Source organism: Gallus gallus, chromosome 14 (genome assembly GCF_016699485.2).
Source record: "Gallus gallus isolate bGalGal1 chromosome 14, bGalGal1.mat.broiler.GRCg7b, whole genome shotgun sequence".
Classification (NCBI taxonomy): Eukaryota; Metazoa; Chordata; class Aves; order Galliformes; family Phasianidae; genus Gallus; species Gallus gallus.
In genome coordinates, this window is record NC_052545.1 from 6,703,328 (window position 1) to 6,730,661 (window position 27,334).

A 27,334-nucleotide genomic window follows, 5' to 3' on the forward strand; every position below is an offset into this window, starting at 1 on the left:
GCTTCATGGGAACGCAAGAGCTGTGGGTCCCACAGGTGTTTTAGCAGTAGAAGCTGTCTTGATAGCATCGGTGCATGCACATTGCCCTGCCCGCACCCCATCGCTGGATGCCACACTGCAGTGCAGGGACTCCCCCAGAGTGTGTGTCACCCCCCAGCCCTCAGTGCACGGCTGTCAGCAGCACCCTGCCCCTCCAGTAGCTCCATCCTGCTCCAGCCCCGTGCTCTTCCAGCCTCTCTGCAGCTCACTGCTTGCTTTTCTCCCGCTAATTAACTTCTCCAGCTCCCGGCGGGTGCCATCTGCCCCTCGTGTGAGGGCACATGCGGCTCCGGCGGGCGCAGACGGCCGGTGACAGCTCCTGCGGGATGAAGATGTATCCGCGCTGCTCTCTCCCAGCACCTTCTGCTGTTTCCCTGGCTCCGTGGAGCCGAGCTCACCCGTCTGCCATCCGCACATGGCTCCAGCCCTGCAGTTTGAGCAACTCTGCTCTGAGCTGCCGAGGAACGCTGCCACGGGCAGGCTCTGCCTGCTGGGTGCCATGGCTGCACCTGGGGGGTCCATGCATGCCTCTGCCCTGGGCAGTGAGGGACTTCTGGGGTCACTCATGAGTGCGTGGAACCATCCCAAAGCGCCGTGCTGAAGCAGGGCTCTGGGGAGCTGGAAATTAAGAGTTGAGGTACCACAGTGCCTGGCCCTGAGTCTGTGCCATCTTGTCTGGGTTGGACAGCTCTGCAGGAGAAGTCCCAGCCTTCTGGTGACACCCTGGTGGCATTTCTCAGTGCTCCCAAGGGAACATTTCCTGTTCTGTCCTTCAGGGCCTGCTCTGCTCTGGTGGGAGGGAAGGAGGAGCGGATTTTCTTTTCTTGGCAAACTTCGTTGTAACCGTTCTTGCTTGAAGTCTCTCAGCATCTGCATGCGCAGGGATCCGTCATCCCTGTCTCCATGGTGCAAAAATAGTCTCTCTGTGCAGAGACTCCAGCCCTGCTCGAAGATGATCCCCAGAATACCCGGTTCCGGCATGTTCTGCAGCACAGGGAAGGGGCGGCAGTGCCTCCTGCTCTGCGCACTCAAGGCTCGACTACACAGCTCTGAGCTGCTCCTCCATCACCCACAGTGCTGTGTGGAGCTCAGCCCCAGCTGCCTCCGGGTCCCTGTAACACCCCCAGGGTGGCAACTGAACAGGAGCCCCCATCACCTGGGGATGGGCTTGGTTTGTTCTGAGCAGGGACGTGGGAAGCTGCTGGGAGCGTGCCCGCAGGTCCCTGCATGCTGTGTGCTTGTGTTTTCCACCTCTGACTTCTTTGAAACTCCCACTTCCAGAGGGAATTTAAAACCATTTGCATGAGGTGGAAGCTGCCTCACTTTGCAATGAGCTTGTGTCTTATTTTATGAATGACTAAAAAGCTTTCGGTTGCCTAAACAGGAATGTCTCTTTCCAGAAGGGAACACAGGAACCGCAGTGCTTGGAGGCGGTTCCTGCCCGAGCCAAACTTGGGGGCTCAGTGGCACACGGCTCCTGCTGGCATCACCCTGGTGCCCACGCTGGGCACCCTGCAGGGCACAGCCAGGGGCAGCCCGGGGCCCTGACACCACGGATCTGCTCTGTGCTGGCTCAGAGCTCTGGGGATGCAGAAGGTTTCTGCCTGTGGGCTGTTCCCCATCAGCGTGTGGAAGCTGGCAGCTTTCGGGTGCATTGTGCCCATATCTCTGCGGGTCCCTGTTCCACACTGTGCTGTGGGAGCACCTCGTGCTCTGTGCCGACAGGAGGTTCAAGTGGGGGATGCATATGGGATGCTTCCAGCTCCCAGTACAGTGGGTTTGCTGGAGTGTGTACCTAATCCGTCGCACTCAGCGGGTGGAATTAAATGCAGTTCAATTACCAGTCCATCCTTCTGGTATCGCTCAAATTATCTGCGACACTGAGAAAGAACAGAGAATCTCAGTGGTTAGTGCAGCTGAAAGCTTCGGTACCTGGAGTGCTTGGACAATTCATTTAAGGGGAGGGTGCTGTATAGCTGTGCCACAGCTCTGTTCTGCCTCAACTCTTTATTTATTTACATACCTTTAACTGCCCTGCCAAGCTCTGTCCTGGTGCCTGGGCACCTCTCCAGGCTGTCAGCTCAGATGGCGGAGCTGGGAGCTGTGCCTTATCCCTAACCCCGAGCAATTAACCTGAGATGGAATAAAGCCGGGCGGCGCCTGCCACGGCCTCACCCTGCCTCCACCCTCAGGAGGGAGGTTTCTGAACTTGGTGCCCTCAGGGCAGGGAGGGCTCACTGACCCCCCAGAGCAGTGGGGCTGTCACAGAGACGGTTGCTAGGAAGTCCTAATACAGACAGAAATCAGGGCGCTGTGGTGTGTGTGCTGCTGACTGATCTTTGGTGCAGGGTCATAATCTTTGTCTTTTATTTCCCTCCTAGGATCCCCGGAGCAAACACAAGTTTAAAATCCACACGTACTCCAGCCCCACCTTCTGCGACCACTGCGGCTCACTGCTGTATGGCCTCATCCACCAGGGGATGAAATGTGACAGTAAGTAGTGGTGCAGTGGGGGCAGAACGGGAGGGGGGGGTGGGTCAGCACCCACAGAGGGGAACAGCGTGGGTCTGTAGGGTGCAGGGAGCTGGGGGAGCTGTACGGGGAGGAGATGGCGTGAAAGGAGAGGGAGGAGGGTAGGAGAGAGACTGGTTATTTTCCGAGTCAGTCTTGTACAGTCCTATTTAAAATGACTGTGAACACACAGCGTCTGCTTATGCCGTCTGCGGGGAGCAGCACACCCCGGTGCTTACCATGTGCTGGCATCCTCATAAATATAGAAGCTTACTGTCTGTTATGGGAACAGCGTATTCATTATCACCTTTAAAATGTTACCAAGTAGAAAGGGATTGGTTTAAATGATCTGTATATGGGTAAAGCCATAGAATTTTTTGCGTTAGAAGGGACCCTAAAAGGCCATCTGATCCCACTGCCCTGCATTGAACAGGGACACCCACAGCTCCATCAGGTGCTCAGAGCCCCATCCAGTGTCTGCAGAGCTGGGGCACCCCCACCTCTCTGGGCACCCTGGGTAATGGGAATGAGGACTAAAAGCCCTGCAGTCCATGTAGGCATGGGGGGGGGGTGAGGGAGGGGGAGGGCATATCTGTGCAGCACCCACAGCCTTGGAGCTCTGGGTGGGTTTGGGGTCTGTTTGCTATGAACCCGTCCCAGAAGGGAGGCCGAGCAAACCTCTCTTCTCTCCCGCAGCCTGCATGATGAACGTGCACAAACGCTGCGTGATGAACGTCCCCAGCCTGTGCGGGACCGACCACACCGAGCGCCGGGGCAGGATATACATCAGGGCCGACATCGAGAAGGACGTGCTGACTGTCGTGGGTAGGTGTGGCACGGGGGTGAGCCCAGGTGGAGTGGGGGAAGCCCAAACGCCGTGAAAATCGTGCTGTTCATGAGATACGAACGTCCCTTTGCCGTCATCTCTCGGTGCCGTTCGCAGTGTTGCGGTGACAGCGGCCCCCAGCGCCCCAGTCCCGGTGCGCAGCTCCTGCGGCTCAGCGCGGCGCTCCGCTGCCCTCTGCCGGGCTCTGTGCCCCCCACCCGCAGCTTTGCGACAGCATTAGGGCTGTCCCTTCTCAGAGGGCTTTGGCCACCCATATTTCCCAGAATTAGGGAACTGTTAAGCTTGGAAATGTCCTCTAAGCTCACCAAATCCAACCCCAACCCATCCCACCATGCCCACTAACCATATCCCTCAGTGCCACATCTCCACCATTCTTGAACGCCTCTGGGGACAGCGATCCCAGCACCATCCTGAGGAGCAGTGCCAATGCCTGACCACTCTTTTGGAGAAGAAATGTTTCCTAATATACAACCTGAACCTCCAGGCACTTCACGTCCAGACACGGGCAGGGCTGACCCAACCCAATGTCACACCTGGGCTGGGGCGGATGGGCACTCAGAGCTCACAGCCCCACAAGCACAGAAGCTCCTGGCGTGGGGTGCCATTCCCATGGTGCTGGAGGCAGGGCAGAAACTCCCTCAGCCTCTTCTGTGCAGCTGGAATTTCTTTTCTTCAGTTAGATTTGAAAGACGGTTTTATTTCTGGCCCATTATGGAGGTGTTGGTGAAAACATGTCATCTGTTGGCTTTTCTAGAAAGGCAGGGAAATGTACTGTGCTCCCCAGCTCTGCTGCATAGCTAATGAAGGAGTGGGAGCACTTTGAGAGAGGAGAGACTCTGTGCACTCCCTGCTAAGCTCCCTCCTCCCCGCCCAGGCAGGTGAGGCCTTGGGCTTCTCGGTCCTAAATCTGAAGGGGAGATGGAAATGTCCACTCAGACCCAAGCAAATGGTCTTTGGGAGCCACCAGGAGCCCTGCTGGTGCCTTTGTTGAGTCACTTCCAGGGAGTCAGCAGAGATTTCCATTGCCTCAGTGACTGCTTGCATAAAGAAGACACAGCCTTCAGATAATGACTGGGTTGGGGCTGTGTTTTTGGCAGGGAGAGGGCAGATCCTGCAACAGTGGGAATGAGCTGAGCATGGTGCCTCTGGGGACACGTGAGTGTGGCTGGAGGCAGCCTCCCCAAATGCAGTGCTTTCCTCAGCGATAAATCTAAAGCCCCCCCTGCTGCCAGCCTCTGAGATTCACCACATTTCCCAACCCTGCACGTTCTCCCTGCTGCCAGCTCCGTCAACTCAGTGCAGAGCACCAAGGTCCTACAGCTAAAATGCAGCCAGAGAGAGGCAGCAATGCTGCCCATCGTGGCAATGGGCATCAGGGTTACAAAATCATAGAATCATTTGAGTTGGAAGGGACCTCTGAATGTTGTGTGGTGCCACTCCCTGCAGTGAGCAGGGACACCCACAGCTCCAGCAGTGCTCAGAGTTCAGCCTGGCTGTGGGTGTGTGCAGGGATGGGGCACTGCCACCTCTCCGGGCACCCTGTGGGCCTCGCTGCCCTTAGCATAAACAACTTTTTCCTTATATATAGCCTGAATCTCCCCTCTTTTAGTTTGAAACCATTTCCCCTTGTTCCATCACAACAGATCCTGCTATGGAGTCTATTCCCTTCTTTCTTACAGCCCCCCTTTAGGTACCGAAAGGCTACTCTCAAGTCTTTCAGAAAGGATGCTGTGCTGTGCGGGCATCAGCTGTTTTCCAGAAGCTTTGGGTGATGCCTGTACATCTTTGGTCCCTGGCTGCAGGGCACGATGCAGGTCCCGCTGGTGGGGCCAGATCCCTGTCCTGGCAGCTGTGCAGAGCCCAAGCCCAGACGCAGTGCCCCTGAGGCACAGAGCGTTGCAAATGGAGTAGGAAGCAAAGGTCCCCGGTGCGTGCAGCTGGGCAGCAGCGTGTGCCTGCAGGTGGCAGCATGGGCACACGCAGGAGCTGAGGAGCGCCGTGCTTCTGGTTTTGCACCGATTTAAATTTACAGGGCTTGGCAACGTGTTTTTTTTTTTCTCTGCCTGCTTTCTCAGCTTCTTTTTCTTTGTAATGATATTTTTTTCCCTCCAACTGGGAGAACGAAGCTTTTTGATTAAACAGCACGTGTTGTTTAACCTGAAGGGCTTCGATCAGCGGGCAACCCGCAGCATCGCATCTGCTCTGGGTGCAGGAGGTGCTCACAGTCTGCACCTCACTAAGTGAGAAGCACTGAGGAGGGCAGCGTGCTGGAGCAGCCCGGCTGTGCACCATGCAGCTCACTGCTGTGAGGTGCAGGTAACCACAAACCTCAGCGCAGCGTGGGAAAGGAGTGGGCACTGTGCAGCGATTCAGGGCCCAGGTTCGGATGTTGCTGTGATTGCCTGGAGCCATGCTCTTGCTTTGCCGGGCCCTGGGACCGTTAAATGGTGACAGGAGAAAAATCCCAACTTCAGGCTGCAGAGCTCCCCCTCCTCATTGGAGTCTCAGGTTTTATTGCTTGTTTGTGTTCTCAGAGCAGCTCCCTTACAGCTGCTTGCTTTGGATGTCAATGAGTAATAGGCGCACCCAGGAGGGATCAAGGCACTGTGAGTGCCACTGTCTGCTGTGCAGGGGTGTTGCTGAAGTGCAGGAGTCTATTGATGCTTCTGGAGCCTAAAAGTGCCTGGCTTTGTCTAACACATGGGTGCCCAACCTTTTGGCTTCCCTGGGCCACGCTGAGTGAAGAGCAATTGTCTTGGGCCACATGTAAAAAACATAGGTCACTCTAAGAGTAATGCCTCCTATTTATTTCCATGGAAACCACAACAGGTACAAAGAGCACAATAACACTATTGGATAGAGCAATTTCTCAGCCACAAAGCACTGTTTTGCAGTATAGTCACCACCATTAGCTGTGCGTTTTTGCCAGCGATCAACAAGAGCTGCGTGCCAGTCGAGGTGCCCCACTGTGACCACTGCTGAAATGCACCACCACCTCTCTGTGCCACAGCCACTGTTTGGTCTCCATCAATGTTCACCAAGTGTCCATGAGTGTCAGTGGATGCCATTTTTTCCACGTGGAGGAATTCAGTTCCACCTCTTTGCTTTATCCACACCTCCATGTCAGATGTCATTATGTCAGAGTGCCCCTCTGCTGCCGTCTGTCACACGGCAACAGCATGGAATGGGATGTTGGTGGGAAGGTTCAACCTCTGCTGCCATCCCACCAACAGCCGCCTCTGCCGTCATGGGCTGACATAATAGAATGGGAGGCATTACTTTTGGAGCAGCCCATGCATGCAATATATATGCATATAAGCAACAAAACTTTATTAAAAAAAAAAAAAGAGAGAGAGAGAGAGAGCAACAAAACCTAAAACTGGTGGGATGTTTGGCCTGGTTCAATGGAAGTAGCTGCAGTTCCTAGTGAGTTCTCAAGGGGTTCGGCGGAACCCAGCCTGTGTTCTCTTCTGGGCTTTCATCGAGTATCTTCTTAGTGGGAAAAGACTGCTGGATAAAGTGAGAAACTGTAGCAAGTTAAAATGTCATCAAATGTCATCATTTTTGCTTCCATAACGGAAACGTTTTCCAATGCAGATGGAGGCTGTAGTATGAAGACGTATGGATGTTTGATTCTGGGAAGCAGAGGAGCAGAGAACGTGCAGCCATCGCTGGCTGTGCTCAGCCTGGGAACCCAACTCGGGCTTCTGAAACTGTGTAGTTTTCTTTCACTGAATTGTTGATTTCTGCTTGAAAAATCAGAAAGTGACCCAAGGTCAAGCAGAAGCCTTTTGATTTTCTTTAATGGAAAGATATTATTATTCCCATTAGCGGAATGTCTAGGTCTGCATGCTGAGATAATATCGTGGGGTAATCAAATCTCATGCTTCAGGGCATCAACTGATTGACTCTGAGGGTCAGGAGGTATTTTTCTGTGCTGTGAAGATCTGAGCAATGATCTGATGCATTCCTCAGGAGTGCCCTGCTGCCACGGCCACCCGGACAGCAGGAGGTGGGCTGAGCCCAGAGCCTTGGTGTGGCACAGGGCCATGTCCCCATGCTGGGATGTGTGGCCATGAACTGGTCCTGCTCGTGCTGCTGGTGCCCAGACCCGGGAGGCGATGGGCTCACCATGCAGTGGCTTAGCAGGATCCCATGTGGGACAGCGACGCTCTCTTTGCTTTTGGGTGTTTTTACCATTTGAATATTGCAAATAATCCTTTTTTTCCTCCCCAGTAAGAGATGCTAAAAACTTAGTTCCCATGGATCCCAATGGCTTGTCAGATCCCTACGTGAAGCTTAAACTAATCCCCGACCCCAAAAATGAAAGCAAACAGAAGACCAAAACCATAAAGTGCTCCCTGAATCCTGAGTGGAACGAGACATTCAGATTGTGAGTACAATATGCTTGAACCTGTAAACTAATTTTTCTTGTTCCCTAAGAATTAACGTGATGGTGTTTGCTCTGGTTTAATCATTTGGAGATATTAAGCTGATTTGGCTGAGAAATGATTCCTTTCACCCCATACCCCTGGCTGGGAGGCTCTCCGTGCTGTTCCCATACGCTTCCCAGAGGTGGAGGGGTGCAGCCACGCTGTCCCCAATGACACATCCCTTCTCTCCACTCTGCTGCAGCCAGCTGAAGGAGGCAGACAAGGACAGGCGGTTGTCAGTGGAGATCTGGGACTGGGACCTGACCAGCAGGAACGACTTCATGGGCTCCTTGTCCTTCGGCATCTCTGAGCTGCAGAAGTCCGGAGTCGATGGATGGTGAGAGTGGGGGTGTTTCAGAACAGCAGAGCTGTGGGCACAGAGACTTCCTAAGGGGAATGTGGCTCCTGCAGGGACGGCAGTGTCCCCAGCCCTTCTGCAGCTCCCTATGGGCAGTGGGACCATGAGGATGGGCTCTCTATAAACCAGGAACACTGCATGGTGCTGGCATTGCTGTCCTCATTAATGTACTAGAGAGGAATGCTGGGTGTGCACAGTCACATGGAGTGGGTCTGCTCCTTGCCATTCTATCTCCTCCAGCAGGATACATGCCCTCTTATTCCCTTTCTTTTTTTTTCCCCCCAGTCACTGATGCCTGAGAGCTATGCTACACTGCACGCTTAGCATGTGAAGTGCAGTAATTGAAAACAGACATTGCATGTAGCTTTTGGAAACCCAAATGGCGTGGCGTTAATTTACATGGCACGAGGCTGGGACATCCCCCTGGCTCAGCAGGAGCAGCAGCCCCAGGCTGCATTCTGCCCTACAGACCTGGATGGAGACAGAAATTCTGCTGGGGAAAAATAAACGTCCCTCCCTCCTTAATGCACCATCACCTGTGCGACTGCATGTGCCTCAGCTGGGGCCAGTGCACCACCTGCTCCCCATGCAGCACAGCGATGGCTTTCCCAGCCTTTTAGAAAGCATGTAAGTGGAGATCTAAGTGATTTTCCTTGTCACAGTATTTGGCGAGAATAAACTCTGAAAGGAGCTCTGATGTATATTTCATATCTAAACAACTGCAGTTAATGGAGAAAACGAGCTCAAAGGAAGAGTCTGTCCCTGTATTATGCAAATGGCGCTTTGTTCATGCGCTGCAGCCGCAGCCTCTGTAGATAACACCCGGCTGATAACTGCTCCACTCGGCTGCTGGAGAAGAGGGCTGACAGAGCCAAAGCTTTGCCTGCGGCTGTGTGAAATGCCTCAGATCTGAGTGACACGTCCATGGTTTCTGATAATTGCCGGTTAAAGTCCTCCTTTCCCTGCGAGAGTTCTGGCTGCATGCTGAGGGCTGCCAGTGCCAGCCTGTTCCCTGCAGGATGCACCCTGTCTCGTGGGATGTGCCCTGTTCCCTGTGGAATGCAGACTGTCCTCACAGAGCAGGGCTCTGCCCTAGCCAGGAGGACAGGATCCCACACCCTGCATCATCTGGGGGTTTGGGGTAGGCTGGCACATTAGAGGTGGCATCAGAGCCTGGAGGGCAGGGGGAGTGCTGGCCAGCCTCCAGCCCCACCATGGACCCCAAAACCAGTCCTGCTTGGGTACCTGTCTGGAAGCTCTGTGGATAGGGGGTAAGGGAGTGCAAGGTTTGGGATCCTTCCCACCTTCTTTTGGGGAAGGGTGACCTGGACCTGGACGGTCAGCACCCTCCCACCGCCTGCCCTGACCCTCTGGCTGTCTTCTTCTAGGTTCAAGCTGCTGAGCCAGGAGGAGGGGGAGTACTTCAATGTCCCGGTGCCTCCTGAAGGTGAAGAAGGAAACGAGGAACTGAGGCAGAAATTTGAGGTGAATTGAGTTGGGAACTCAGTGGTGTCTGGGGGGCAGGGCAGGACCCAGAGAACCCCTCTTGTTTGTACTGGGGCAGATTCTGAGCAGCGGGGCTGCAGCTCACAGCTCATAGTCTGTGGCTGTGCTGGGGTCAGTGAGATTTAGGCAACGGTGGTCAAGGAGTCAGCGATGTGCTGTGGGCTGACTGTGCACACCCAGAATGTGCTGAGCACTGCAGTGCTCAAGAGCCCAAACTTTATTTCCTTCCACTCCTCTGCCATGCCCATGGCTGGTTTGGATCTCCACAAAGGGCTGACTCACTTTGTACTGTGGACACCTCTCAATTCAGGTCTGCAGGCATGGTGAAATCTGTGCATTTCTGTGTGTGTGCATGAAATAGAGCTGGAACCTGGTTGGTGCAGCAAGCTCTTTGCAGAGTGCTCCTTATGCTGCTGGGTGGCAGGGAGGGGCTGCAGTGAGTGCACTGCAGGGTCCACAGCGCACAGATTAAGGCACAAGGATTCAAATAGAGCAGGGGGTGGGAAGAACGGTTCATTCCCATAGTCTTCTCTTGGGATTGACAGGATGGTTTTAATTGCAGTGCACTGAGTGAGCTGTCCTCCTCCTGGAGCGCTTTATTCCGATTTGGAGACGCAGTGACCTCCCCGTGCACGTCTGCAGCTCAGCAGGCGGTGGCAGCAGTCAGGGGATGAGCAGGGAAAGGGAACAGTCAGTGGTGGAGGAGAAGATGAGAGAAGTGCTTTGGTGCTTATGTCTATCTGAAAATACAACAGAGAATATTGCACGGTGCAGCGCTCTGTGTAGCATTTGCTTTGTGCTTTGTGCTAAGCCTGGGCTTGTTCCCATGTCTCTACCTGCAGTCCCATGGTTTTAAGAAATGATTTCTTCTGGTTGCAAGGAAAGCAGCACAGCAACCATTGCCCTTTCACGTGCATTGTTTCAGACAGTGGATCTTGGCCATTTTTCAGGAGGGCTCATACCTTCCCAGTACCCTGGGAATGCATACAGGAGACCAACCTGGAATGAGCTGCACACCAAGTGAAATGCTTGTCATTCCAGTGCCAACATTGAGCTCCATACCTGCAGCATGGGACTGGGGATTTGGTTCCTCTTTCTCAATGCTCCTCCTTTCTTCAATTTCATGTCTTGTTTATATATAACTTGCCTGAATATCGAAGAAAATAAGGCGGTTCTAATGTAACAGTTGACATACAGCCATATGCCGTGGCTGTCAGCTTTATGAAGAACTCTTGCACTCTGTGGTGTTCCAGCGGTGTTAGGATGGTGTCTTGGGTGCTGTAGGTGCTGGGTTGGCTGCAAGTTGGGGAATGCAGCATCCAGAGGTGACCTCACGTAGCCATACTGTGTCTGCATCCCCATACTATGTCTGCATCTTCCCCTGGTGGCTTCACATTGCAAAGCCCCAGCAAGGCAGCAGCGCCCGGTGCTCTGCCTGCGTTGTGCTGCCCAAAGCCCAGCAGGCTGCCTGCAGCACTCACTGCCACTTCCACTCGGCCCTTATCAGCCGCTAGCTGGGACAGCTTGATAGATGCGAACGTCAGCTGCTATTGCATCAATTCCGATGTAGTAAATTAGCTATGACAAATGGAGCTGGATAACGAAGGTCAAGAGCTTTTTTTTTTTTTAATTTCTTTTTTTTTTTTGTGCGCAGTGCTGGACATGCCTCAGCTGTAAGCCTCAGAGGTCTCCAAATCGTGTCAGCGTTAGAAGTGCGTTAAAAACTGGTTTAGGGTTTGGGTTATTTTTTTTTTACCCATTTAGAGACAGGCGTTAAAGATGCTTGTAGGCAAAAGCGAGGCAGCTCCCTTCAGGGCAGGGATACAGGGATACGCTCTTCTTTCTGAGCGGGCTCGTGCCTGGAAGACCTTTTCCCCCTTGGCCCAGCTCCGTCCTTAGCCCCGTTTTCAGGTGGATCCCCATCTCCTGTCAGGCACCATGTGACTGATGGAGGGGCAATCTGGGGTTGCTTAAGCACTGCAGGGTGATGAGATGGACACCCCTCCCTGCCCCTCCTGCTGCCCTTCTGCCCCACTGCTGCAGGGCTGGGGCTTCACACAGGGCAGGAGCAGCTGGGGGTGCACTTCTAGGTGTGATTTAATGGGAACGTAATGATTGCCCTTGAATCTCATTAAAGCTTGTTTTCACAAAGGTTAATTTAGTGTCAAATTTGATCTGACAAGATTGTTTTTTAACCGTGATGGAGTGTTTAGGAAAGCTTTCACAGAACATGACTGTTTTGCCTGCTGATAAGTACATGTTTCTTTTAGAGATCGCTTTGGAATACAATAGGGTAAGGATCGCTGAAGGCAAAGTTACGTGGCAGGGTTGGCTTCTAATGGTGGCAGGGCTGCTCCTGCTCAGCTGCTCAGCTCTGTGTCTGCACTCAGCTCCGGCCGCATCCCACAAGCAGCTCACAGCTGGGGCACATGTGGGGCCTCCTTCAACAGTGGGGTGAAGTGGGAGCATCCCGGGCTCTGTGCTCTTCTGGCCAGAATCACAAATTGCTGTGAGCTGGGGGAGATGTGAGAGGTCCCTCCCTGCTGCTGGGACAGGGGTGCTGTTGGCACACTGCAAAAGCCCCAAGGTTGTAAGTGGGGAAAGCTTTGCACTCCCAGAACAGTGTCTGCGTTTCCTTTCCTACGTCCAAACTCTCTTTTTCCCTATCTAAAAGCTGTGTGTACTGCTCCACTTGCAGTGCTCACAGGTCTCAGTCTGTTGAATGCTTTCAGCCTCTTCCCTGGGGCACTTGTTTGGAGCTGCGTTAGCAATTACGATGTTTGCAAATCCTTTGAGCCCTTCCTTTAGTTTTCAGCACGGGGCTTTTTCTGATGTTTGTAGGTGCTGCAGGTGACCTTGAATGGGGGATTTTACAGCGAGGAGAACCTTGCAATAACCAATTAGCAGCAGCAGAGGCTGGGAGCTGGTTGGTGAGGCTGCTATCTGGAGGAGCTGCGAGCAGCAGCCAAATTGAACTGCTGGAATCGGGTTAATGGAATTTCATGCTAGACTGAGCTCAATGCAAGCCCTACACTGTGGCATATTTCTAAAAATTAAAACCGAAGAAATTGTGAGATAGCTTTTACAAATGGTGGTTCAGCAAATGAGATAGCCCCTGGACCAACGAGGAGGTGCCAAGCAACTGATGAGATGTTGTGGTTAAAAAATACGGGGGTTTGTGAGGGCTCCTTAATAAGCAATTGTGATTGAACCGGCTCGCGTGATTGCAGAATCGGGGATGCGGAAGTGCTTTCTATTCTGTCCTTTCAAAATGAATTTGTTGCTTCCTGTGTTCAGCCTGAGCTGGCACAGGAGGGCAGTTCTCTCTGATATCAGATAGTAACCGTGTTGGAGCTCAATACAAATTCCTGCGTTTTACATTAAAATATTTGTATTCATCTGTCCTTTGCTCATAAGGAGACAAACAGCGGTCAGCTCTGTGAGGACAAAGCTCCATGAATCCCCAGTGTTACACTTCGGGTGTCCCTGAGCAGACTATGGGGCAGCAGTGGGGGCTCAGAACATGGAGTGCTCCTCATCGATGGTGTGTGGTTTGGGTCCGAGGGCATCCATGGGGATCTGAGGGCAGTTCAGTTTTTTTATGATAACCCCTCCATGCTCTTTCCAGTAATTTTTGTCTCTGTCTTTACAGAGAGCCAAGATTGGCACGGGCTCCAAGGCTGCGGATGAGAAGACGACAAACGCCATTTCTAAGTTTGATAACAACGGGAGCAGAGATCGGATGAAGCTCTCAGATTTCAATTTCCTGATGGTTCTGGGGAAGGGAAGCTTTGGGAAGGTGCGGTAGGATGCGTGCATTTGCACACTTTGCACTTAAAGGTTTTGCAGTGCTGTGAGCTGTGGTGTGTGGCTGCAGGCAGGACGGGAGCTCCGTGGGCTGTGCTGAGTCGAGGTCAGCTCTGAAACTGCCAAATTTGGCCACCACAAATGAGACACTGTGCTCGGGAAGCAGTTTGTCCTCTGCCTTTGAAGCTCTTTTATTTGGCCTTTTTTCCCCTTTAATAATTACAAATATACGCGAGCGTTTTAATTAATTTTCCAGGCTGGCTATGAGCGGTAACAGGATTTCATTCTTCCAGTAATTATGTGACTTGGAGCCTTCATTTTTCTTGGGATGTTGCCAACGTTGCCATGATTTCCATGAGAAATCCCAGCCCTCGGGTTGCTGCTGTGAGTTCCGTGTGGGCCGGGCAGCTCTGTGCTGCCACGTGCTCTGGGGCCGCGGCACTGCGCTGACAGCCGGGCTGACGTGCTCTGATTAGCGAAGTGCTTTAATTGCAGGGAACGTGGCATGTAAACCTCCTGGGTGGAGGCGGGCGGAAGCATAGGGGGAGCGATGCAGACTCACCTGCATGGAGCAAAGCACCGTGGCACCAAATTCCTCCCCATTCTCCCCTCTCAGTGCGTGCAGCCCCCCTGGAGATGAGCAGTGGCACTGCTGGGGCATGGGTTGGAGCAGTGGCACAGCTGGAGCACTGCTGCTGCATTGCTCTGTGCTTTGCATGCTCTTTGCAGGTAGGTGAGCAGCAAGTGCTGTGCATGCACCTGTGCTGCTCCCAACTCACCAGTGCAGCTGAGCCGCTTGCAGGCACAGAACAGGATGCAGCAGCAGCTCTCTGCCCAGGGCTGGCACGTAGGTGCAGAGTGCCCTGTCCTCACAGAGCCAAAATCCTGGTTCTGAGCTACAGCCTTTGCTTCTCTCTCCCGCCCTCCCAGCAAATAATCTTTTAAAGTCTACTGCTTGGCATCTGGAAGCTGTCGTTGTTTTTATTCCCTCTTCTTCCTTCTTTTAATTTGAGAAACATTAACAAACCCTTCAGTCGGCATCACGGCTTATATAAGGGAATGTGTGACAGAAACTGTTCCCTGGAACAGAATGTTATAAATATGCTAATTAGCGCTTATTAAAACCGAATGTTGGGAGATGCAGCCTCAGCCTCACGTGTGCCTGCACTCTGCTGGAGCCATGCATTGCGCTCAGGGCCACCCAGGCACTGCTGGTCCCACAACCCTGCTGCTTCCCCGGGGCCGGCAGAAGGGCAGCAGCAGCAGCTCACTGCCCCCGGGCACCACTGCCAATCCTGAGCACGACCCTGCTGAAAGGGATGAGGGGATATGGTTTCAGACTAAAAGAGGGGACGTTTAGATTAGACAGAAAAAAGAAATTGTTTATGTTAAGGATGGTGAGGAATGGCATAGGGTGCCCAGAGAGGTGGCAGTGCCACATCCCTGTAGATGTCCATGGTCAGGCTGGACGGGGCTCTGAGCACTGATGGAGCTGTGGGTGTCTCTGCTCAGTGCAGGGAGTGGAACCAGATGGCCTTTAGAGGTTCCTTCCAACTCAAACCACTCTCTGTGATGCTATGATTCAATGATTCAGTGGGTACTGCGTCCTACTTTCATCACTGCTTTGCCACGGCCATGCAGGGTGAGCAGTAGCCACACATTGGCCTCCCTTCCTCTGCACTCAGCATCAGAGCATCTCCAATTATTATGCTGGAGCATTCCCAAACAAATGCTATATATTACAGGAATAAATCAAGTGCAATATTAGCTGTTTGTGCAGGAGCGCTGTGGGATGAAGGCTTAGCTCAGGTCTTGTTGCACTCAGGAAGATGGGACCTACCCCTGTGCACGTGGCTCCCACGGGTGTCCCTGTCCCCAGGGCTGTGAGTGGTGCCAGCACTGCCCCCGGCTTGGCATGGGGATGGGAGCTGTTCCCGGCTGAGGAACGCAGCGCTTGGCACAGCCCGCCCTGGGTTTGCTTTGCTGTAATATAAATAGAGAGGAGTTGAATTCTGTGGCTTGCTCATATTTTTGCAGCTAATCAATCTGTCGCGGTATCAAGCTGTCAGTTGTTTCTGGGGATTTTAGAGTGTTTTTTTTCTTATAATTTTGCCTCTGCAGTTATGGGTTAGAGTGTGATGGGAGACAATTTTCCTGTCCCATGAACATCTTCCATCTGTGAGATCCTCCCCCCAGTGTGGGACGTGGCTGAGGGCCAGCAGCTGGCACGTGTGGGCACAGCAGGAACTGGGACTTGGCTTTGTCTTGCAGTGGTGCTCCAGCTCCTGGGCACCTGCAGCAGTGAGCTTTGCTTGCATCCCTGCTGCTCTGCAAACCTGCGTGTCCCGCACAGCACTGTCCAAGGCATTAGCAAACCACACTGGGTGAATGCACTTGTCCTAATCTTCTTGATTTGCAATGCAATGGGTACAAATCTGTGCTGTCACTAGCAGTGTTGCTGAAGCCTGCTCATCAGCGGCTGTTCTTCTCTTGAGACTTCAGCTGTATCTTGTGCTTCAGTCACCATAGGAACTGCGATGCCAGCACACTGAAGCCAGCCCGGTACAGCTCAGTGCAGGCTGCCTTGTGCATCTCCATGCGGGCTGCCTTGGGCAGTTTGGTGCAGGCTGGTAGCCCCTGCAGGTCCTTGTTAGAAATAGCCCCAGTCTGCTGCTGCTCAGGCAGGCTCGGTGTGTGGCATTCAGGTGCGGAAGTTATTCTCTTGCTGGACAGTCTCTTCTGCATGCACATGCAAGTTTGTAGAAGTGGCAGCACCAGCCTCAACTTACCCCTCTGGAGCTGCTCACTGTGCCAGCTCAGATGTGCAGAAGCAATGCAGTAATGCGGTGTTCCTCATCCCTTCTGCACACACACACGTGCACGCTCACACTCAGGCCGCCAGGTGCCTCTGGGCAGCATGCAGCACAGCTGAGTGCTGGCAGCTGCACAGAAGCCCTTTTGCCCTTCCCGTGTCAGGGCTGGCTCAGCTGGAACACAGCTCTCGTTGGAACATGACACATGAAACGTTCACAGCCCTGTAAGGCCTCCAGCAGTTCTCTGCATCAACAGCGCGCTGGCAGCCTCTACCCTGAGCTGGGAGCATGTGGGAATGTCAAGGTGTCACCCAGTGCCCCACAGTGCCATTTCCTGCTTCAAGCCTGTTCTCCAGCAGCTGCTTTTGGCCATACATTTGATCTTTTTTTTACCTCCAGGGAAATTTCTTGGTGCGCTCGTCCCCAAACACAGCCCGTTACCAACAACAACGTGCTCTCTCCCCTGACAGTCTCCAAGCAAAATGTCTGGGAGAGCAGCAGGATGCCTCCCAGCCCCCTGCACTCTGCAGTTCCTGTGCTCCTCCTGTGGGCCCCCCCACAGGTCCATCCCTGCTGGTAACAGACATTGAGCTCAGAGTCCTAGTTTTATTTTTTTTGGAAGGGATTATGGATTTCAAGGTACATCCGTGCACTGACAGCACTGTGTGGGATCCACTTACGGACACATAGCACTTCATTTTCTCTCAAACTACTCTTGGAGGGGCTGCTTCCCTTCTTTGCCAGCTTTGAACTGCCTCTGTCGGGTAAAAATCAGCCCCACTTGGTAGCACTGTGCACAGAGTCCTGTAAGTCTCAACTGCATGTAGCCTGTGAAAGTAACAGGGGGCAAAGAACAGAAGGATTCTGTTTGCCTGGGGCCCTTCTGTTTGCCCGCAGAGGGGGCACCCTTCTGGTGCAGGGCATGGGCCTGGAGGTGTACTCAGCACAAGGGCTGCTGTGAAGCACCACGGGGCTGAAGGTAGGAGGAATGGAGTCCTGCTGTGGTCCTGGCTCCTGTGCCTTGCTGGGCACACACTCCATTCTGCAGAATCTCCACTTCCTTTAAGCATCAGTGAGAAAATAAATCCGATCTTGAAGCACTGCCATGCTGTCAGCCTGCTTTGAGCACTGCCGACGGATGGTGGCTGTGTGTGTTCACTGCAATCCTATGCCCCCCCGATGGAAATGTAAATGTCAGTGGCTTTTCCAAAGCACTTGGCACTGAGTAGCCCTGATGCCTTCCTCAGCTCATGACAAGCAGTGTGGCAAGGACACCTGCCTGGCACTGAACCGGAGCTGAGCGCGTGCACCAAGCCAAGGAGCAGCTCATGTGCTCTGGGTGCATTCTGCTGGCACTGAGGGTGCTCTCCCCACCTGTGGGTGCCAATCCCCATGGGAAGGGCTCAGAGGCTTCACCCCAGGGCTGGGCATTGAGCACATCAGTGTGTTTTTTGTTAGGGTTTAGGACTGTTGGATGAAGCTTTCCTGGTGTTTTTGGAAGTACCATTGAGAGCTGTCTGCACTTTTTTGCACCTGAATCTCTTTTCATGATTGAGACAGGAGCTGTACAATGACAACCAGGCTGTGGGAGTCTGACTGCTGGCAGTGGCAGGCTGGGAATGAGGCAGGTACTTACCTCCATCCGCTGTCATCTGCCCCACTCAGGTGATGCTGGCTGAGAGGAAGGGCACAGATGAACTCTACGCTGTGAAGATCCTGAAGAAGGACGTGGTCATCCAGGATGACGACGTGGAGTGCACCATGGTTGAGAAGCGTGTGCTGGCACTCTCTGGGAAGCCCCCATTCCTGACCCAGCTCCACTCCTGCTTCCAGACCATGGTGAGTTCTGAAATGCCATGCACGTGGGGGTCCCTTGGCATCACCCTTGCTGTGGTCAGAAACCCCTTTTGCAGACCCAGCATCACTAGGTAACAGCACTGATGCCTTCCAGGTAACCAGTGCGGCCTGTTGGAGCAGTGACAGTACTGTTCATGGGCATTACGTTTAATGTTATCTCAGAGATTTCATTTACCAAACACATTCAGTGTACTTAAAGGGTACAGGCTGGCTTTGCAGCAGTCATGGAAGTGTGGCAGGGAAGGGGAAGCTGTTTCACACAGCATCTCTGTGGCATCTGAACTGAGTCAGCACTGGATTGTTCCTGACAGACCCATAGAAGCTTTGTGGTAATTGTGTTTGTAATGTAACCAAAATGTACAGCAAGGGTGTACTACCAAATGCTGCACAGAGCACTTGGGTTTCTGGGACCTCTGTCCAGAGCATCCCTCCCAGCTTGGGCTGCGCAGTTAAGAGCAGGACAGGGGCACTAAATGAAGGATTAATTGGAGGAAGGGTTAATTAGAGGAAGGAAGACATTGGAAGGAGCCCCAGGAAGGGATGTGTGCCAGCTCCCTGCAGGTCTTGGGGTGTTCCCATGCTGCTGCTAGGTGATGCTCCAGTCCCACGGAGCCATCCCCCTCCCACAGCCACAGCCAGCACCGGTCCGCATGTCCCTGTCCCAGCCGTGGGCTGGCCACCATCTGCCTGCTCAGTTCAGGGTGTTTTTTTCCTGAAGCAGCAGCATTCCCTTCACCGCCCAAACAAGGAAAGCTCTAATTCCACTTTTAGAGCTCAGCTAGCTGTTTCAAGAGACCATCCTTTTAGCATCCTCTCTTCTTGAAGCTGATGGTATGTTTAGGAAGCAGCTGCAGACATCACAGCGTGCTCTGCCTTGCTCTGGGGGTCAGCGTGTGGTGATGTGGCTGCTCCCACCCTCAGCCTCAGGTGCTGCTGTGTTGGGACTGTTGGAGTTGGCACACACAGAGGGCAGTGTGCAGAAATTGCCCATCATGTGATAAAGCTGAAATTGCTTTTCTGTCCCATCGGTGCCACGTGTTGTACACAGCCCCTTCACTGCTGTACAGAAGTGTCACTGCTGCCCTGTGCATGGCCAAAGCAGTGTGCAAATGAAGGAGTTACTATACAGCAGCTGTTATGATAATGATCACGTTTGAATATCTTCTAGCTCCATGTCCTCAGTGTCCTAAATGCAGGGCAAGGCTTGTTTAAGAAGGAAATGAAGTGAAGAATGGGAGTTATTATGCATTATGGTGTAATACCACAAATGTGAAGCTGTGCCTTTGCCCAAAGCCATCTCTTTTCCCTCCACTCCAAAACATTCTGAACCCATCAGGGGAAGCTGCCACGTCCAGGTCGATGCATTTGGCGATTGTGTCATCATCTTTGTGGCCATTCCCATTTGACTGTGAAAGATCTGAGGGAAGTGGCATCCCAATGTGACCGCCACGGCTCCTGAGCTCCGCGCTGCCAGTGCTGTGCTGGCACTCTCTGTGAGATGCTGTGAGATGGGATGCAGCCACTCTCGGTTTTTTAATCTGCACTTCTGAGCTTTGTGGGAACGCTCAGGTCTTGTTTCTTACCGCGCTGCTCTCTTCGGGGCTTTGCTTATGGCCCACACTTGTCAGATTTCTCGCAGTGTTGAAGGACTGGGCTTTCATCCAGCAGGAGTGCTGTTAGCAGGGAGCACAGGAGCCGTGCTGCGTGCTGCTGGGGAGATGCAGAGCCCGAGGGGCCCTGCTCAGAGCTGTGCCTTGTACTGGGACAGCAGGCTGCAGGGAACAGCACTTGAATGAAAAAATGGGAATTTCTCAGACCTGTACCTACGTGGCTGCTGCTGTATCTGCCTGCAAAGGAGTGTGACGTTTGAGTCTAGAGCATCGGGCAGGAATGGCTGCAGCTCCGTGTGCACACGAGCTCCACCTGCACTCCGTGGGGAGGGCAGCTAGGATAATTGTACTGCTGTGAAAAATTGGAGCTGTCATTTGCTTTGGCCAATGTTTGTGACCTTTGCAGGTTCCCTACTCTAATAATTCTGCTGCTAATTGTTTGCTTTTTCCTCTAGGATCGCTTGTACTTTGTGATGGAATATGTGAACGGAGGGGACTTGATGTACCAGATCCAGCAGGTTGGGAGGTTTAAGGAGCCACATGCTGTGTAAGTTCAGTGCTCAGGTGTGGTGCCTTCAGGGCGAGTATTTGTGTGCTTGTGTCATATCCCTGTAACATAGTCCAAGGCTTCTGCGGTGCACATCCTGAGCAGAACAGGGTGGGAAATAAAGGGCAGCAGGAATGGAAGAGGTGAGGTGATTCCTTTTCTGGTGCTGAGGGTGCTGTCCTACAGAAGACCTGCAGGCACATGTGGCACCTGTAAGTGCTTGAGGCAGTGAGCAGAGCCCAGGTGGGTTTAACCAGTGCATTCCTCAGCACACCCTGCAGACCCGGCACAGCAGCCTTTGGGTGTTCTCTAAAGGAAGCAGTGGCTCCTGTTATCTCCTGTGATGACCGATAACTTTTCAAGCTGCATTGCCAGGACTCAGTAATGAACAGCTATAGATCCCAGCTCTCTTAATGAGAATCTGTGTAACAAGGAGTGACAGCCCCCTGCCAGCCCCCAGCAACCTGACCGCATCCCAACCCAACGTGGTTATGCTGTGTCCCCCCATGAGATGCCAGTCTGGTATCTTCCTGTAGTGGCTGTCGTTATCCTTCGGCCGTGCATGTCCTGTGTGTTTTTTGTGGTGCAATTGGATGTGAAAGGTTTTCTTTTTGATTCATCTCCTTTAATTATCAGTCTTCCTCCTAAATCTTTCATTGCAGATTCTACGCAGCAGAAATAGCCATTGGCCTCTTCTTCCTGCAAAGCAAAGGCATCATTTACCGGTAGGTGAGCAAGTCCTGGGAACACCATGGGCTTCAAGAACAGGGCCGGCCCCAAGTGTGCCCTGCTCTGTGCCGGGGGGGCTGCAGCCCTGCTCCGAGTGTGTGCCCCAAAGGGAACAGGAGCCACACTGTGCCGCTGGGATCTGAGAGGTGCTCAGCTTTGTCCCGGCTCTATAGGACAGAGAGCTCAGCAGAGCAGTTCTGATGCTTCTCTCACCTCTGTCTCACGTGTTTATCTCCATACAACACCAATGCCACTGGCAGCAGCAGGGACTGATTCTGAGCTGTGTGCTTTGCTGCAGGGCACTGGTTTCTTCTTATTAACATTAAAGTAAGTGTTTATGAATGGTTTGTTCTGAGTCTTGCAGTGCAAGTCTGTCACTTCCAACTCAGACACTGAACCTTCTCCTGTTCACCATACGATGTGCAGCCCCCAGGGTCAGTGGGGTGGCTGTCGAGTGGGGGCCATGCCTTGGGGCTGGGTTAAGTGCTGGCACTCAGTGCCACTGTGTTCCCCTGCCCAGAGCATCCCTGGCACAGGGCAGAGCATCCTAATGAGTGTCAGTGTCAGGCAGCACCGCCTGCTCTGCTCTGCAGAAGAGAACAGCTGCGCTGCTGGGTCGTGCTGCTGAGAGTGCTCTGAAGATGAAAGAAGTGGAGCAAAGCTGACACGAGGGATGGTTTTTGCCATCAGCTGTTGGAGAGATTCTGGGTCTGCCGGTCCCCAGTGCCCATCTCCTCCTCCAACCCCAAACGCTGACACGTGTGCAGCTGGCTTTGGCCCATCAAGCACTGTCTAGAAAAAAAAGTTATCTTAGAAATGAGCAAGAAGTTGTAAATTTGGTGTTCCTTCTATGGCTGTTCCTACTGCCATGCTCTTACTTAACCAAACCAAGCTGAAGTGTGTCAGCGCTGGTTATGCCCTTGTGGCCTTAACACAGCCCTCAGGCAGGGTGCATCCTGCAGGCATCTTCAGCCCTGGAGCCCTCTGAGTAATTCCTCACTGCACAGAGCCAGCACGACACAGAGCACCGCACTGCGTGGTGATGCATGCCTGGTGATGTGCAGATGGTGCCATGTGGCTGCTGCAGAACCACCCTGCAGCCTGGGGGTCCTATCCTGGGCAGTGCTGGGAATTGAGCCAGGGATCTCCATAGCTGGAGCATCCTCAGCTGTGCTGAGCTCTGGCAGGGGCAGTAGAGCTAACACAGACACAAACACAAACAGTCTGTGGGTAGGGATCAGGAGCAGTTGATTTGTATTTCCATGGGGGAGAAAGCACAGGTGATGCGGGGAGTTTTGCTGAGTAGGTGCCTGCTTTGTTGCTGCTGAGCCTTAAGCATACTTTGATTTTTCATAGGTGCAGCAAAAGCTCTGTGAAGTCTGTGTCACTGCCATGTGAGAGCACTTTCTGTCATACACTTAAAAGCGATTTGCCCAGCGTGGTGTTCCCATGGGTTAAAAGTAAAATGGAAAAGTAAAATAAGCACTTTGTGCTGCCAGCTCTGGCTTGTCTGCGCTCAGCTCCCAAATGTGATCCCGGGCACGAGGCCACGGGACAGCACTCAGAGCCATTTCTGTGCTGCATGACTACATGTGGGGCTGTCCATATCACTGCTTTGCTCTGATTGCAGAGACCTGAAGCTGGATAATGTAATGCTGGACAGTGAGGGGCACATCAAGATCGCAGACTTCGGCATGTGCAAGGAGAACATTTGGGATGGGGTGACCACCAAGACCTTCTGCGGCACCCCTGACTACATCGCACCTGAGGTGGGGGCAGAAGGCATGGGGGAGGAAGGGGGTGGTCCCTGGGCAGTGTTGGGGTGCGTGGTGAGGACGCTCTCCATGTCCACAGCTCAGAAGTGCCTAAAAATAATTGAGTGTTGGGTTACTGCTCGTGGGTTATTGCTCATGGGACACTTAGCGCAGCGCCACATGGGTGCAGGGTGCTGTTGGGTCTGTGACATTCAGGCAGGCAATTATACCCAGATGCCTTAAACTAGAAGCATCCCTCTGAAATCCTCTCATTCTGCGGAATTTTCAATAACGGGATTAATATTTATTCATTTAAATAATTGAGAAAAGAGGTTCTCCTTGCTAGGACAGCGAGGTGCACCTGTGTACCACACCATCCTGCATTCTGCTGCAGCCAGAGAGGCTTTTAATTACCAGCTCCAATGTGCACCTCATCCCACCAAGATTAATTTTGGTGTCCTATTGCCTCTGTTGCTCACTGTGATTAATACTCTTTCAAAGCAGGACAAATGACCAATTCTCTCAGTATTCGGCTGGGCATTATCACATACACTCTTATTTTCTTCTACTTGCTCTAATTATTTCTTTTTCCCCCAAAAGAAAAACAGAAATTGGGATGCACATCACTACAGTATGCAGGGATCACATTGGAGGCTGCTGTCAGTAGAAGGGAACCTTAAGGGTCTGTTAGGGCTCTCCTTCCAGGGCAGCTGGAGAGGAACTTGGAAAGCTCTTGGTGGGGATATCTCCGAGGTCTGACCTCAGCAGGGCACAGGCCAGGCCAAGTGAATATTCTGGTGTTTTGTTTTTTTTTTTTCCTAATATTTAGTGCACAGCTGAGAACTGCTTATTATTTTTTTTAATCCCCACACTCTTTGCCTATCAAATGCTCTGTTTATAATTGCAGTTTCTCACCATTTGGGAATCTCGGTAAATAACCTGTCCTTTTGACCTGGCCTGCAGCGTGAAATCAGTTTGCATTGTGCCAATGGGTTAAAATTGGAAGTGTAATCCCATGTTTGTGTTGTTTTCAGATAATTGCTTATCAGCCCTATGGGAAGTCGGTGGACTGGTGGGCATTTGGAGTCCTGCTCTATGAAATGTTGGCTGGCCAGGTAATTGAATTGTAATTGATTCCTATGGGAAGGTGCTAAATTCCATCATGAGAATATGCCGATATGTAATTTGTTTTGTCGCTGGGAAGCAGCAGGGCTCTGCTCTGTGTGGGAGATGGAGCTGTGTTTTGTGGGATGGGAGGCGGAGGACAGGTGACAGGGGGATGTGGGCTGCACTCCTGGCTGTACATTGCAGGAGCAGTGGGACCTCCAGGACATGGACATGGACTGCCCAGAGAAGTGTGTATGTCCCATCCCTGGAGGTGCCCGAGGTCATGGATGGGCCCTGGGCAGCCTGAGCTGGGGGAGGGGGGCAGCCAGCCCATGGCAGAGGTAGGGCTGGGCGATCCCTTCCAACCCAGCCATTTTGCAATGTTATGAATGGCACTGAACCTCTGCTTGCTTTGCCCCAGGCTCCCTTTGAGGGAGAAGATGAAGACGAGCTCTTCCAGTCCATCATGGAGCACAACGTGGCCTACCCCAAGTCCATGTCCAAGGAGGCGGTGGCGATCTGCAAAGGGGTAAGGGCTGGATGCTGCGTGTGCAAGGAGCAAACTGCTCTGCCTGGCATGACCAGGCTCACTATTAGGAATAGTTATTTTCTGAAAGAGCGGTCAGCATTGACACAGGCTGCCCAGGGGGGTGGTGGAGTCACCATCCCTGGAAATGTTCAGGAACTGTGGAGATGTGACTCTGAGGGACATGGTCTGTGGGCATGGTGGGACGGGCTGGGGTTGGGTTTGGGGATCCCAGAGGTCTTTTCCAACCTCAGTGATTCTATGATTCTGTGATGTGAGGGCTCACCTCTCCTTGCTGGGACGAAGGTGAGGAGAGAGCTGTAATATTTGGATGGCACTTGGAACGTGAGGGCATCTTCCCACAGGGCCTGCTGGCTGGCAGCAGGGCAGGGCTATGCAGCTTTGCATTGATCAGAGATGAGGTGAATGTGATTTATAGTTTTCCCAAGTTCAGACACAAAGCCTCCATCCTGCAGATACTGACTTTAGGTATGACAAGTCTCCCGCTTGGAGCTGAAGTTCAGCATTGGTGGGCATCTCCCTTGTGTGAGGGCTGTTGTGTTCTCAGATCTCCTGACCTGCAGTGCTCTGAGCTCTCCATGCCCCAGGTGTGGGCAGGACGTGGCTGTGCCCTGAGTTCCCTTTGCACGAGATGGAGAGCAGTGCCTCAGTCCTGGTGCTGTGCGCGTGGTTGGTGCTTGGCACTGAGCCTCATCTCAGCCAGCCAGTGTCAAGCAGGGCTATAAATATGTTTGTGTAGGAATTCAAAAAATGTTAGCTTTTAATAGTTAATACTTCAAACATCTGAATGTTCTATATCTCAAAATAGTGTTTCTATCTACAAACATCACATCTTGTGTTCAGAGCTGCCATGGCATTTCAGAGTCCCTCTCTGGTTTTGCCAGAGTTCGGAGCTGTGCCACAAACGGGACATCACTTCTCCACAGGGAGGTGCTGCTGGAGGTGTTCTGAGTCCCAAGGAATAAAGAGCACTGCACAGTCAACTCCAGCAGAACGCAGTAAAACCCACACCTGAATTTAGGAACCACAGCAGTGACCAAAGAGTTACCTCAGGCTTCCTCACCCTCTCTCATTCCTCCTGGTATTGGGGTTGGGGCACGAGGGGACAGCCCGTGGCTCTGTGGCTGTGCAGGGTGGGAGGATGTTGTGTGATGCTGAGATCATCCTGCAGCGCCTGAGGGAGAGAGCAGGGCTGCAGCGGGGACGGATCACGCTGTCTGCTTTGCTTTGCGTGGCACCAGTCACAATCTGAATGCTGGAAAGAGACAAGAAGGAACCGTGACTGGAATGTCTGCTGCGTGTAGCTGCAAAGGCTTTTCTCACTTCTGGAAATGTGAAGCTGCATGGGAAGGAATTCAGCCATGCACAGAAAGCTTGGTGCTTTGCAATCCTTGGGTTTGGGCCACGCGGTGGTTCCCTGTGTGCAACTACCGCCGTGGGGAAGTGTGCAAATCTCGTGAAGCTCTTTGCCATCACCAAAGTATTCGTGAGCCATCATTAAGCTGGAAACAAAGTATTTACACTTTCCCCTCAAACACAGAGAAATGCACCTGAGTTCACCACGCTGAAGTGGTGTTGCATGTGTTGGTACCTGGTGGGTTTTTTGGAGGGGCAGAATCAGCCTTGTGTCAGCCCGGAGACAAGGCAGCCCAAGGAGTCTCTCTGTGCAGATGTGAAGGGTCAGATGTTCCCCTGCCACACTCTCCCATTGCAGAGGAATGTTGCTGCTCCTGCAGTCCCACACCATGCAGGAGCTGGTCACCACTCACTGTTGGTTCAGGTGTGGTGTTGTACAGCTCTGAGATGAAGAGTGTCTGATGCTGAGAGCTATGTGTCAGTGTGAACCAAGGAGCACGTGTTTGTCTGCCCGGCAGGACAGGACACAGCTCCCTAGCTGCAGGCAGCACCAATTAGGAGATCAAATGGAGCATTTTCCTTCTCAGCTGTCAGCTCAGGTTTGGTCTGAGGAGCTGCTGTCCCGGTGGTGCAGCCACTTGGCCTTGCACCTACCCCTGCATGGTAACAGCAGCCAGCTCCCATCACACCCGCTCCCCTTGTAGCTCGCAGAGCAGCATGTCTGTGTGCACAGAGCCTTGGCATAGATAGCAGCCCTTCTCCTTTCCATATGGAGGGTTTCACTGTGTCTGAGCAAAGCAGCCCTTTCCAGGTGCACAGATTGCTGCAAGCACATGCTCCCTCTGACTGCCGGGAGCAGAGGCGTAGCGTGGCATGTTTTGCTGCCTGAGGTGTGCAGGGAGGTGTATTCTGAGCGGATTCCCACTGCTGGCACTGCCTGAGCAAAGCACTCAGTGCCTGCAGAGCCACCCGGGTGTCACAGTGTCCCTGTGAGCTGTGGTGTGCAGCGGGCGGATGTAAGGCTGAGCCATGGCACACAGCACCTGCTGCCTTTGGGAGTTGAAAATCACAGCTGCAGCTGAGCAAAGCCCTCAGGTCCCAGGGCCACAGCCACAAACACCATCACAGGTGTCCATCAGCCTCCTTTCTCACCTGCAGGGCCTCAGAGGGTCTCAGGGATGGGGATTGAATCAATCTGTTCCTGTTTAATGCAAACAAAGCTCAATGATTACCCCACGTAAGCCAGGAGAATCAGTCTGCATGTTTATGGGTCCTATATATCAATAACAGATGGTGCCTTCGTGCTCACATGCATAAAAGCACAATAGGAAAACAAGGAAATGTAATTTCTGGGTGCGTGTATCGAAAATATTGGATTCGTGTGCTATAGTACAGCTCTGCTCAGCTTTGCAGCAGGTATATGAAGTAGAAAATCCCCATGTGGTTCATTAATCAGGCTGAGCCACTTTGCTTGCGGTGTGCATTGGTGGTGCAAGGAGGAAACTGTGGGTTT

The 27,334-nt window shown here is 52.7% G+C and overlaps 1 protein-coding gene and 1 non-coding gene across 3 annotated transcripts in view; both read left to right on the forward strand.

The window, feature by feature from the left end:
- The window catches only part of PRKCB (protein kinase C beta), a 78,072-nt gene that overhangs the window by 36,911 nt on the left and 13,827 nt on the right, over positions 1 to 27,334 (forward strand). For both annotated transcript variants that reach the window (XM_015294481.3, XM_015294480.4), the window contains exons 4-15: positions 2,421 to 2,532; positions 3,247 to 3,375; positions 7,634 to 7,790; positions 8,033 to 8,167; positions 9,577 to 9,673; positions 13,347 to 13,493; positions 17,980 to 18,153; positions 20,237 to 20,328; positions 20,991 to 21,053; positions 22,688 to 22,826; positions 23,846 to 23,926; positions 24,340 to 24,447. In XM_015294481.3, coding sequence (XP_015149967.1) covers positions 2,421 to 2,532; positions 3,247 to 3,375; positions 7,634 to 7,790; positions 8,033 to 8,167; positions 9,577 to 9,673; positions 13,347 to 13,493; positions 17,980 to 18,153; positions 20,237 to 20,328; positions 20,991 to 21,053; positions 22,688 to 22,826; positions 23,846 to 23,926; positions 24,340 to 24,447 — 1,434 coding nt within the window. The remainder of the gene's footprint in view (positions 1 to 2,420; positions 2,533 to 3,246; positions 3,376 to 7,633; positions 7,791 to 8,032; positions 8,168 to 9,576; positions 9,674 to 13,346; positions 13,494 to 17,979; positions 18,154 to 20,236; positions 20,329 to 20,990; positions 21,054 to 22,687; positions 22,827 to 23,845; positions 23,927 to 24,339; positions 24,448 to 27,334) is intronic.
- Positions 16,385 to 16,477, forward strand: MIR1615 (microRNA 1615). The gene has a single exon (NR_035103.1). It is a non-coding gene; the product is annotated as a microRNA 1615 (primary transcript).